The 13,171-nt window shown below is 36.3% G+C and overlaps 1 protein-coding gene across 1 annotated transcript; it reads left to right on the top strand.

Annotated features, from left to right (window-relative positions):
* The first annotated feature begins 2,820 nt into the window (after window positions 1–2,820).
* LOC145160005 (cysteine-rich receptor-like protein kinase 2) lies at window positions 2,821–6,572 on the top strand. The gene is made up of 8 exons (XM_079079063.1): window positions 2,821–3,348; window positions 4,203–4,606; window positions 4,722–4,844; window positions 4,931–5,058; window positions 5,175–5,385; window positions 5,477–5,708; window positions 5,806–5,959; window positions 6,046–6,572. Exons 1-8 carry the CDS (start codon window positions 2,963–2,965, stop codon window positions 6,355–6,357), a joined length of 1,950 nt encoding a protein of 649 aa, XP_078935189.1. The 5' UTR covers window positions 2,821–2,962; the 3' UTR covers window positions 6,358–6,572.
* Window positions 6,573–13,171: the final 6,599 nt, after the last annotated feature.

Here is a 13,171-nt window from a genome sequence, read left to right as displayed (position 1 = left end):
AGCTTGATGATTGAAGCAAAAAAAATATGGTGTATATTGGTGTGGAAGATGGATCAAAATGAAACAGTTTATTTGATCCATAAGACCGGAAGCTAAGAGTTAGTCGTGTAATTGTTTTTGATGAAAAATTAGATTGTAATGGGTACAAAAGCAAGGAAGAAGATAATGTTTATTCTAAAACCTTCTTAATAACTAAACCACTGTCGCAAATACACACCAAAGCATCCTAAAATAACCTTGAAATTGATTTGGAATAACCAAACAACCATATAATCGATCATGTCGAAACTGGAAAGCCCAATGCTGAATTTTTCTAGCTCGAAACAACCCCATACACTCCTATTTCAACCATGTTTTCTTCGAGCTCAACCTACACGAAATTCCCCTCAAGAGAAGTTATGCCTAAGGGGTTTCATTTACTAGTCGATGTCTATGAAAATGCTTAAAGCGTGTCCCTTGTATCCGGATAATTGTGATGATTGTAACGGATCAAAACTTGAATTTTAAATAGGTGGTAGCCTCTAAAGCATGGTGGGAGGATATACAAAGAGTTTAATGCAATAGAAAAAAAAGAAGATATGGAAAGTTATCGATTTGTCACCTTGTCACAGAGAAATCAGATTGAAATGAGTTTTTAAAATGAATAAATAAAACTCTGGAAAAGGATTGAAACATAAAGCTTGACTCATAGCAAAATGGTTTCTACAAAGGTAAGGAGTTGAATTTGATTATTATTATTTATTTATTTATTTATTATTATTATTATTATTATTATTATTATTATTATTATTTTGCAATGGTAGCTCGGCTTCACACTATGAGGCTTATTCTGGCCATATAAGCTCAATATTGGTGGGTTGTCCACCACTTTCGTGTAAAATCATCTTTTCTCAATAAAGATCTTAATGAGGACGTCTATGTCAGCTATTTGGAAAGATATGTTGAAAGAGTACATAGGCACAATGTGTTAAATCTATTCAAAGCGCTTTATAGTCTACGAAAAGCTCCTCGTTTTTGGAACGTTTGTTTCCATAAAAGCTTACAAGGACCCGATTTTTTAAAATGTTCATAAGAACCAATGGTTTAAAAAAGGAACCTGAATGAAACTTATCATAGTTAGTGTCTATGTTGATCACTTATTCATTATCGGGCCAAAAACCAAAAACATTTTCAAATTCAAGGAACAAAAGAAAAAATAATCTATAATGGGTGACATGGTTTAACTTTCATGCTACCTTGGAATTAAAGTGTTACAAAAAAGGTGGGAAATATTTTTGTGACAAACAAATTATTGAAAAGAAGATTTCAGAGAGCAATTCAGGTAGCTAGATTGCAACCCAAAAACCTAACCAATTGTACCGATGTTGAAATTCAAGAATAATGAAAATCCTAATATAGTCGATCAACCGAATATAGGCGAGTAGTGGTTTGTTTGACGTACTTGACTCACACTCGACCACACGACCACATGTGTTATTTTTTATTGTAATTGCAAACGGCTTCATGGAGAAACCGACCATTCTGCATTTCCAAGTAGTAAATCATATTTTCTGGTATTTTAAAGGAACTGTTAATAACTATGGACTCAACTTTGAAAAGGGTCAGAAAATTGAAGACTTGGGTGGGTTTATCGATAATGATCTTGGAGCTGTCATCCTTGGCAGCAAGATTACAAGTGATGTGATTTTCTATCTTGAAATAAATGTGGTCACTTGACAATCTTAAAGCAAGTGATATTCATTCTAGCTGGGTTGATGCATCAGGTTTTATACCTATGTGGGACATGAGGTTGAGAGTTCGATTCACTTAAACTATGTATTGTTGTACCACATGTAGGGAATTTTCCTTGGAAATCCATATGGAGGCTGAGTTTTCCTATAAAGGAGCTCAAACCCGTGTGCTCTTTGGAATATTTCGAGTAGGTTTTCACTTAATTCGTTTGTTATTTCCTAAAAAACTTGTCAATCTCAAAAGCAAAATACCATGGCTTTGTCCGTGTGTGTAGTCGAGTTCATGGTAGCCACCAAGGCGGCATGTCAAGCCATTTGTATTTGTAGTCATGTAAAGGAGCTTATGGTACATAATATCACATCAATCAGTTTGTATGTCGATAATAAGTAGAAAATTTCTTTAATGAAAAGTCATGTGTTTCATGTTCGAAAAAAGCACATTGACATATGTTTTCAATTTATACGAGAGTGTGTTGAGAGTAGAAAAAATTTAGTAAAATATGTTGGTTCAAAGGATCAATGAGCATACATCTTTAGAAAGGCTTTGTCATAAATGAATTATGGTGAAATGCGAAACATGTTTGGCGTAACAAATACCGGGCTTGGTTCAGTTTAAGGGAGGAAATGTGATATTAAAGGTTATAAAAGCCATACTTCCCTACTTACATATTCAACCCTTCTGGAATATAAGAGATATAATATAGTGTAAATTGCAAAATTGAACCTTATGGTATCCCGAAAAAATGCAGTTTGAGTCAATTTTTTTTTTCATTTACAAGGTCAGTCCAATATCAAAACTTCCATGCCGATTTGGTCCCAATGGTGTCCCAAAAAGTGCAGCGTGAGTCATTTTTTTAAACGACAGTCAACTTCAGGGATCAAATCTGCATAAAAGTTTCAATTATGGACGGGCCATGCGAATGACAATAAATAGACTCAGCCTTAACTTTTTGGGATATAACATAGACCAACTTTGAAATTTACTCTATAAATATTTTCTCATTACAAATTGGTTATAAATAAATATCCCATACATAGCTAGTCACACCTTTACACAGATAGGCACACAATAATATTATTCCTTATTATTATTATTATTATAGAAAAGGATATCGTTAATGGTTTGGTGACTTTGGTCAAGTTCTGCTTCTTTATATAATTAGTACCCCAAAAATCAAAAACAGGCATTCTGAATTTAAAATCCACTTTGAGGCAAGAACAAGGAAGAAGCCATGACTAGGTGGTGGTTCTATAGGTGGCAGATGGTGTTGGTTGCCTTTATGTTCATGGTCTTCCTCACAACTCCGGCGACATCACAACCACAAACAAACATACTTATCACAGCTTGCAGCCAAGTCAACGCAACCAATCTCCCAAATTTCTACGCCAATCTTAACTCTACTTTCCAAGATGTCCGAAGACAATTATCGAACAATAACACCTACTTTGCAACCGCAGAGCAGACAAGGAATTCAGAGTCAGTTTACGTAATGGGTCAGTGCAGGAACTACATGTCAACGAGAGACTGCGTGGCTTGTTTTGATTTTGCCGATAGGTCAATACGTTTCTGCGCTGGTGCCAACGGTGGCCGAGCTGTACTTGACGGCTGCTTTCTCAGGTGAACATTTTATATTACTTCTTTTTCATATTATGAATACACATACTACGAAGCAAGAGCAGCCAATCTGGAAATATATATGATGATGCAACGAGCGGTTGTACTATACAGCTCTGTATTGCGTTGAATGACTTCCAATTCCATGGTTTGTTTCTATCAAATAGAAGTAAAGTCAACATTCTGTTTTTGTCTCTAATAAAATACCAATTTTTATTCCTAAGAATTGATTACGATTATTTTGTTGAATAAACAATCCATGTTGAATATGATTTTTTTTCCTAGTTTTACCCAAAATAATATATTTAACTAGCTTTGAAAATATTTTTCCAATGGAGAAACGGAGATATATTTAAGTCGTTTCCAAAATTTATTCCACTCTTCAATTTCCAAATTTGTTATTTTATACAATTTTTTTTTCTTTTGCAATATTATCTAGCAGATATCACAAGCTTTTATTTATTAGCGAAAACGAAAGTCTAACATATAAACCAATAAGAATTAAGCTAGTAAAAAGAAAAAAGAACTTAATAGAATGATAATATGGTTTGAAACTTCCATGTTATATGCTTATATAGATAAATTTTTGGGTGTTAATTTCCCCTGATCAAGCTTTTAGATAAGATTTCAGTGAAGGGCTACAAATAGCTAGCACTTATATACGATTGGTGGGGTTGGTATGGAAAAACTATACATAATCAAGATCACATTAAAAATGGTCATTTTAATATCATGGTTTTCATTTTCTGACATTTGAGTCCTTACGTTTTCGATTTATATCAATGATCACCCTTTAAATTTTCCTGTAATATCGACTAGAACTTTGAAAATAACATTTATTCTTTTGATTAATTAAGGTACGAGAGTAATTCTTTCTATGATCAAACAACATTGCCTGGAAATGTTGGCTTATGTGGTAATCGTACTTCATCAACACAAAGCGTTTTTGAAACCGCTGTGGATGGATTAATGTCCAATCTTTCTATCGCCACACCTAAAATACCTGGTTTCTTTGCTGCGGCCACAGCAGCTGTTAATGGCACCAATACAAGTACTGCTTATGCTATCGCTCAGTGTGCCCCTACTGTAACATCCGATGGTTGTGGTGCTTGCTTACAGGTTGCATACGCTAATATAAAAAGTTGTGCAACTGATGTTACTGATGGGAGAGGTGTTGATTCTGGGTGTTTTATGAGGTACTCAGCCTCTCCGTTTTTCGCCAACAATACAATTATTGATATCACGCCATTTTTACGAGATGGTAAAACTTCTGAAAACCTTATGATAATTTTCTTGAAATATTGTATTAGTTTTGAAAATAAGGAATTCAATAACAAGTGCATCAACATGCTCTCTTATAATATTTCCATGTACAGGAGGTTCAAGCAACAAGGGAGCCATTATCGGAGGTGTGGTTGGAGGTGTAGGTGGTTTGATCATCTTGCTAATACTTATACTTTTGTGGTATCGTCGATCCAGGAAAAGAACATCACCAGGAAGTATGAATTGTCGATTTAACTATAAACAATTATATTGAAGTCGATCACCATTTTTAAACTGATTTAATTTCCAATTAACCTACCAGGTAACTTACATGGGGCAACAGAATTGCAAGGCCCAATGGCGTATAGCTACAATGATCTCAAAAGAGCTACAAAGGATTTTAGGGAGGATAATAAACTCGGAGAAGGAGGCTTTGGAGATGTGTATAGGGTACTTAACTTTCTACTTCACGTTACTCGTTATTTGCAAGATTTTATTTCTGATCAACTCATTTTAACATACTTTTTTTCTTTGGTTCATTAATTATTGTGTGTTACATTATGTAGGGAATCGTGAAGGGTGGAAACATTGTTGCAGTGAAGAAACTAGCCATAGGTTCCAATAATGCAAAAGACAATTTTGAGAGTGAAGTACGGGTTATTAGTAATGTCCATCACCGAAATCTTATCCGTCTTCTTGGATGTTGTAGCAAAGGACCAGAATTACTACTAGTTCTTGAGTACATGGCAAATGGAAGTCTAGAAAAATACCTATATGGTAATTAAGTTGGTATTTACTAATGATTAGAAAGAGTATAAATAAGTGAACTTCTATTTAATTTCTTCTCTTCACTCCTTTTGTGATATAGGTGACAAAAAAGGGAACCTTAGCTGGAAACAACGTTATGATATTATTTTTGGCACAGCTAGGGGTCTAGCATATCTGCACGAACAATACCATGTAACCATCATTCATAGAGACATAAAACCTAGCAACATTTTACTCGACAACGATTTTCAGCCCAAAATTGCAGATTTTGGATTGGCAAGGCTTCTACCTGAGGACCAGACACATATAAGCACAAGATTTGCTGGAACTTTGTAAGTAATTAATATGATATATTTAAAAATACTTCTTTTGTATAGTTTAAGGAATTGAAGAGGAGAATATTAATAACAAATTGTTAATTACTTATAGGGGCTATACAGCACCAGAGTATGCAATTCACGGACAGTTGTCAGAGAAGGTTGACACCTACAGCTTTGGTATAGTGGTTCTTGAGATTATTAGCGGAAAAAGATGCACAGACGTCCCAAATGAATCAGCTGGAGAACAGTACCTTCTAGAACACGTAAGCTTGAAGCTATTTAACTTAACTTTACTTAACTTATCAAGCTAATGATTTATCTAGTAACTCGAGTTAATGTATGGTAACAGGCTTGGAATCTGTATGAGAGTCGCATGCACCTGAAGTTGGTTGATGAGACATTAGACCCAAGTGAGTATAGAGAAGAAGAAATAAAGAAAGTCATAGAAATAGCACTAATGTGCACTCAGTCACCGGTTTCTGTCAGGCCAACCATGTCTGAAGTGGTGATGCTTCTAAGTGATCGATCACGGGTGCAAAACCCACCAAGTAGACAAAATGTCAATTTTACCGAGATAAGGATACAAGTTGAGAACTCCACATCCACTACTTTGTCTATGAGCAATGCTGATGCTACAATTACCGAATTAACAGGACGTTAATTTTATTACAATATGGATCCAGAAGTGGTATGAAGTTTACCTTGAGATTTAATTATATGCATTCATGGATAGTACTCTACTTTTCATACATGATTGGGAAACGAAAATGTGTACAATCTGCGAACATATGTAAAATTTGATCATGCTATGATCTTTCGTATGCTTTGATTCCTGTAAACGCATATCAATAAACTCTTATGGAGTTTTTTGTTTTCCATGGTAAAAGAAGATGATTAATAATTCTGCTTTTATTCACTCTTAATCAACAGATTACATCAAGAAGTTATTTATAAGGATACAAAGATAAAATAAAAGGAAAATAAATCCCCCAAGATAAACACCCTAAAAAGAAACCCAGAAATCTCGGTATTGATCAACTTATTTTTAGATATGATTATTTGACTTATTCCAACACTCCCCCTCAAGTTGTTTAGTGGGATCTCCAATACCCAACTTGCATAGAACGGATTCAAAAAACTTCCCTGGAACAGCTTTGGTAAGGATATTAGCTAATTGGTCCTCAGATTTTACATAGGGAAGCTCCACGGTACCATCTTCAATTTTTTCCTTTATGAAATGTCGGTCAACCTCCACATGTTTTGCCTTTCATGTTGAACATGATTTTCTGAAATTCTTATGGCAGCCTTATTATCACAGAACAGCCAAGTTGGTAGTCTTATAGGAGAACCAATTTCCTTCATTAGTTTTTTAAGCCATAGAATCTCTGTAACCCCTTTTACAATTCCCCTGAATTCTGATTCTGCACTTGACAATGAGACCACCTTTTATTTTTTACTCCTCCAGGTTACTAGATTGCCTCCTAACAAGGTAAAAAATCCCGAGGTTGACCGCCTCCCGTTTGGATTACTCGCCCAATCAGCATCCGTAAAAACCTTCACATTTAGATGTTCATTTCTTTTGAATACAATGCCCCTTCCAGGAGTACCCTTGAGATATTTGATTATTCTCATGACCGCTTCCATATGCTCCTTTTGTGGTTGATGCATAAATTGACATACTACTCCAACCGTGTAGGCAATGTCTGGTCTGGTATGAGCCAAGTAAATTAATTTCCCTACCAATCTCTGGTACCTTTCTTTATTTGCTGGCTTAGCCCCTTCGTTAATCTTAAGATTATGGTTGACTATTATAGGAGTACCAACTGGCTTGCAATCTACCATTCCAGTTTCAACAAGCAAATCGAGTATATATTTCTTTTGAGAAATAAAAATTCTTTCTTTTGATCGAAGAACTTCAATTCCTAAGAAATATTTCAGCCCTCCAAGATCTTTCATTTCAAATTGTTTAAAAAGGTTTTCCCGAAGCTGAGTAATTTCTTTTTTATCACTTCCCGTAATGATCATGTCGTCAACATATATAATCAGACAAGTGACTAGTTCTCCTCTCCTTTTGAAAAACAAGAAATGGTCAGCATTGCTTTGTTTATATCCATATTTTTTCATAGCCATTGTAACCTTCCCGAACCATACACGTGGAGACTGTTATAAACCATACAAGGCTTTCTGAAGCCTGCAAACTTCGTTCTTATTGAATTCTTCTGAGGAACCGGGTGGAGCCTCCATATACACCTCTTCCTTTAAATCTCCATGGAGAAACGCATTTTTAACATCAAACTGAAGAAATGGCCAGTCTTTGTTTGCAGCTATCGACAATAACACCCTGATTGTATCAATTTTAGCAACAGGGGAAAAAGTTTTTGAGTAATCGATAGCGTAGGTTTGTGTATATCATTTCGCTACTAGTCTTGCTTTATATCGTTCAATTGTTCCATCGACTTTGTATTTGATGGTAAAAACCCACCTGCACTCAACCGGTTTCTTACCTTCAGGTAACACAAATTTTTCCCATGTGTTGTTTTCCTTAAGAGCTTTCATCTTTGTACTCATAGCCTCTCGCCATTCAAGTTTCTCACTTGCTTCTTGAGCCGTTCTAGGAATATTTTCTGAAAGAAGAGTGACAAATAAGGCTTTTGCGGCTTCACCAACTCTTCCCCTATCTCCATCAATTGGATATTTAGATTCACGTTTCTTGTGTTCCGGAGAGAATCGGTTTGGTGGGACTCCACTATTTTTTCTTGGAGGTAAAACACGAACCTCTGGTTCTTCTGGCTCTGTTTCTAGAACTGAATTATCATCATTAGTAGTATGTAAAGTACTATCACAAGGAGATTCACTAACCTCTTGTTCCTCTTGTTGGACATCTTCTGAGGTCGATTCATTGGTCGTGTAAACTGGTTCGTCAGCCCCTCTTAAGTTGGTTGTGAGAGACTCGGTGGCTCCATCTACCTGCTTTGTCGGAACAGCCTCAGAACAACTCAACCAATCTAGAAATTCCCTAATTCTCTCCCCTTGAATTCTAGGTTGGTTGTCGAAGAAGAATTGTGACTCTAAGAAGTCACAATCCATGGTGACATGAATGCGACGAGACAATGGATTATAACACCGATAACCCATCTGATGTGGACCATATCCTACAAAGACACATCTTTCTGCACATGGACCCAATTTGTCTCTATGAACTTTTGGAATGTGAATAAATACAGAGCAACCAAAGATACGTGGTGGCAAGGTTAAGACAAAAGGGATAGTAACTTGGCTTTCTAGTGTCATTAAAGGAGATTTATGTCCTAGAATTTGAGTGGGGAGACGATAAGGAGATATACAGATGTGGCAATGGCTTCGGGCCAAAAAGACTGAGGAACTTGGGATTCAATCATCATAGCACGAGTTTTTTCTAGTAAAATTCGGTTTCTTCATTCCACAACACCATTTTGTTGAGGTGTGTTAGAACATGAAGTTTGATGAATAAGCCCATTTTCCTGGATAAAGCTTTGCATGGTCTGATTTACAAATTCTCCACCATTGTCTGAGCGAAGAATCTGTATTTTTTTGTTGAATTGAGTTTGAATCATATTATAAAATATAAAGAATTTCTCTGGCACTTCTGATTTATGTTTCATAAAATATACCCAAGTCATACGAGAGAAATCATCAACAAATAATACAAAATATTTAAACCGATTCTTCTTGGAATTTGGGGCACGACCCCAAACGTCTAAATGAACTAATGAAAAAGATGAATTAACCCTTGTGTTACTAAGATTAAAAGACACTCTATGGTTTTTAGCAAGGACACACGTTTCACACTTTATACAAGTGGATTTATTCAAAAAAAGACTCGGAAATAACATCTTAAGATAACCAAACGAAGGATGACCTAGACGACGGTGCCATAACCAAAGTTGTCTGCCAACCGTTTCATGAGCAAGCATGCATGTCCCTGGTGAGTCACCTCATCAACATAGTAAAGGCCTCCTCGCTCAGTACCATGCCCAAGTATCTCCCTCGTCAGAATGTCCTGTAAAATGCAAAAAGTTGGATACATTAGAACCACACAATTTAGTTCCTTTGTAACTTGACTAATAGACAATAGTTTTAAGGATAGGGTTGGAATATAAAGGCAATTTTTTAGCTTCATATTCCTCGAGAATTCAATGGCACCTCCTCCTTTAACCTCAACATGTTCTCCACTAGCAGTTTCAATATAAGTTTTTGATGACGATCCCAAATTTAAAAAATCATTCGGATCATAAGTCATTGTATGAGTGGCTCTATAATCAAAAATCCAGTCTATCATTTTTCTGAGATTGGGAATAGTGAATCGGGCCTGATAACCTTTAGGTGTTTCATTCATGGTGGTGACATTTTTTTTAATATCAAAACAATAGGGTTTAAAGTATTTAGGATTAATAATTGCAGGGTTTGGAGTGTAACTTCCAAACCCTTTACCTGTTTCCTCGATATATTCCTTCCCGACATCCACACCTCCAAATGTAGCAGATGACGTCACTAGTTTATCGCCGACATCCAATCCTCCAATGGCAGCCGATGCTTTGCCCCGTTGGCCTGGTTTCTCCCACCAATCCGGATAACCCACCAGTCTAAAACACGTGTCTTTGGTGTGTTTCTTCATATTGCAATTGGTGCAATATAGTTTCGATTTATCCTCCTTCACCCTTTTTTGTGATTCTGATTAGAATTTATTTCTTCTGGCCGTCTCGCGAGCAACCAACCCTAACCCAATTTCAGATGGCTCAGAAGAGGAAGTTGTCTGCAAAATATAGAGTCTTGAAATTTCCTTACGTATAGTGGCATACACGGTTTCAACCGAAGGAAGAGGGTCTCGCTTCAATATATCTCGCTTTATTGGTTCCAACTTATCATCTATGGCTATCAGTAACTGGTACAATCTCTGTTCCTGAATTTTGTTATTGTATATCTGTATATCTGTATATCTGTATACAGGTCGGTTCCAGACCTGTATGTTACCGCTAGCCCATCCCAAAGAGCTTTAGTAGTGGGATATTGTGAAACATTGTTAACGAGACTTGATTCAATGTTCTGAATCAACCATGTGAACACACACTGATCATCTTGCTCCGATCGCACATAGGCTTGATCTGTTTTTGAGGTAGGTGACGGTTCTCCTGTAAGATGAGAACCTCTCCCCCTGCCGCTAATCGCTTTCTTCATGAGAGTAGCCCATAAAGAATAGTTGTCTCCACTCAGTTTTATCCCAATAGATAAGTTTTCAGAATTCGTCGTTGTAGGTTGTGTTCCAAGGCCGTTTTTCAGCAATGCTGCAATCTTCAACGTTAAATCATCAGGTATGACAATACTTTTATCTGTATCGGCCATCTTTTTTTCGATTTTAAAAGAAGATCGGAATTTTGAAGAACACAAATTGATTTCCCAGAATCATGAACCAGACTTTGATTCCATGTTTTCCATGGTAAAAGAAGATGATTACTAATTCTTCTTTTATTCACTCTTAATCAACAAATTACATCAAGAAGTTATTTATAAGGATACAAAGATAAAATAAAAGGAAAATAAATCCCCCAAGATAAACACCCTAAAAAGAAACCCAGAAATCTCGGTATTGATCAACTTATTTTTGGATATGATTATTTGACTTATTCCAACATTTTTTCTTCCTTTGTTCGGCGTATTCCATAAGTTGATTAAGTATATCATCAAAAGGAGACATTGATGTGATTTTTCATGCACTTAGACTTCAAATTTAACATTTAAATGTTTTAATTTTGATTAAATTACCTGGATGGTTTTTGCATGTGGCATAGTGAAAACTACAATGTTAATCCGGTTGGTGAACAAGCTTAATCAACCGGAAGTAACAGAATAGAAGATAGTCGAATGATTGTAGTTTATTGAATGATTGAATGATACCAGCCGAATGATTTCAGTGGTTTACAAATGATTATTTTCGACTAATTGAATTTGAAAGATTAAACACTAATAAATAGAGCTAATAACAGAAACAGAGAAAAATAGCAATGTCCCATTTTCCAACCTTCAAGTCTTCCACGTGCCTTTTACTTTCCTGATTACTTGGTCAACTATTGAATAACATTTCACCCCCTCAATGTTGACCTTCTTCTTTAGATCTTTAACACCAATGAGTGCTCTCATTTCAACAAACTTTATTCTAGGCATTGCATTTGTCAATACATCAACCTTTTGGTGATCCCCTCTTACATGCTCCACATGAATTTGTTCTCTTTCAACACAAATACGAATAAAGTGGTACCTTGTGTCTATTTGCTTACTCCTCCCATGGAACACTGGGTTTCTTATAAGAGAAATGGTGGATTGATTGTCTATAAGCAACTTTACCTTTTATGCTCTCTTCCCAACTAGGTCACTGAACAAGTTTCTTAACCACAGTCCTTGATAGGCAGCTGAGTTGCAGCCATATACTCAGCTTGACACGAGCTTAGGGCCACTATTTTCTACTTCTGTGAAGCCCATGTTATTAAATTTCCTTATTAGTAATAAGCCACTCTTGTGGTTCCTCTTCCATCTTCTCGATCATTTTTATAGCTACTATCACTATAGCCTATAATCTTGCCATCACCTCCCTTGTGATAATCAGCCCGTATTTAGTCGTTTCCTTCACATATCCGAGGATGTGTTTTATGGTACGTAGTGGCTTTGCTTGGAATCTTGCATATATTTGCTCACAACTCTAATGCTATAGCTTATTTCGGGTCTTATGTGAACTAAATACCTTAAGCTTCCAACAAGTTTCCTATAATTTGTTACATGCATAGGTTCTCCATCTTCGTCCTTGGTTACTTGGAGCTTGGGCTCCATTGGGTACTGTGAACTATTGCAATCCTCCATTCCTGCCACCTTCAAAATCATATCTACATATCCCTTTTATGTGGGCTTTATTGCATCTTTCCCTTGACACACTTCAATTCACAAGTAATAGGATAGCAATCCCAAATCACTTATGTCGAACACATGTTTCATTTTCTTCTGAACTCTAGGATTCCTTTTTCACTTGAACCGGTAATTATGAGGTCATCCACATATACACCAACGACGAGGATCAGGTTGGATGTTTGCACCTTATAGACTGCTTGTTCATGTGCACACCTGGTGATTCCTATCCCTTCAAGTGACTTACCCAACTTCACATTCAAAGCTCTTGGCGCCTGTCTTAACCCATACAGTGCCTTGTCTAGAGGATAAACCATATCCTCTTTTCCTTTGACTGAGAATTCGATTGGCTGTGAGACATAAACTTCCTCATTGAGATCTCCATGTAGAAACGCTCACTTGACATCTAAATGATGTATAATCCAGTTTTTCTTTGTTGCCAGTGCAAGAATTAACCTGATGGTTTCCAATCGTGCGATTGGTGAAAATGCTTCATCAAAATCGATACCCTTTTCTTGGACATACCCTTTGGCGACGAGGCAGGC

The sequence above is a fragment of the Lactuca virosa genome, chromosome 2 (assembly GCF_052849685.1).
Source record: "Lactuca virosa cultivar CGN04683 chromosome 2, Lactuca_virosa_CGN04683_v6, whole genome shotgun sequence".
Classification (NCBI taxonomy): domain Eukaryota; kingdom Viridiplantae; phylum Streptophyta; class Magnoliopsida; order Asterales; family Asteraceae; genus Lactuca; species Lactuca virosa.
This window is presented reverse-complemented; position numbering and strand designations above follow the sequence as displayed.

What these genes read in the sequence shown, in the direction of transcription:
- LOC145160005 (XM_079079063.1), top strand. Translation starts at nt 2,963, where the DNA reads ATGACTAGGTGGTGGTTCTATAGGTGGCAGATGGTGTTGGTTGCCTTT. An exon ending in GAAAAGAACATCACCAGGAA is followed by an intron (nt 4,845 to 4,930) that starts GTATGAATTGTC and finishes TTAACCTACCAG; the next exon opens with GTAACTTACATGGGGCAACA. An exon ending in AACAGTACCTTCTAGAACAC is followed by an intron (nt 5,960 to 6,045) that starts GTAAGCTTGAAG and finishes GTATGGTAACAG; the next exon opens with GCTTGGAATCTGTATGAGAG.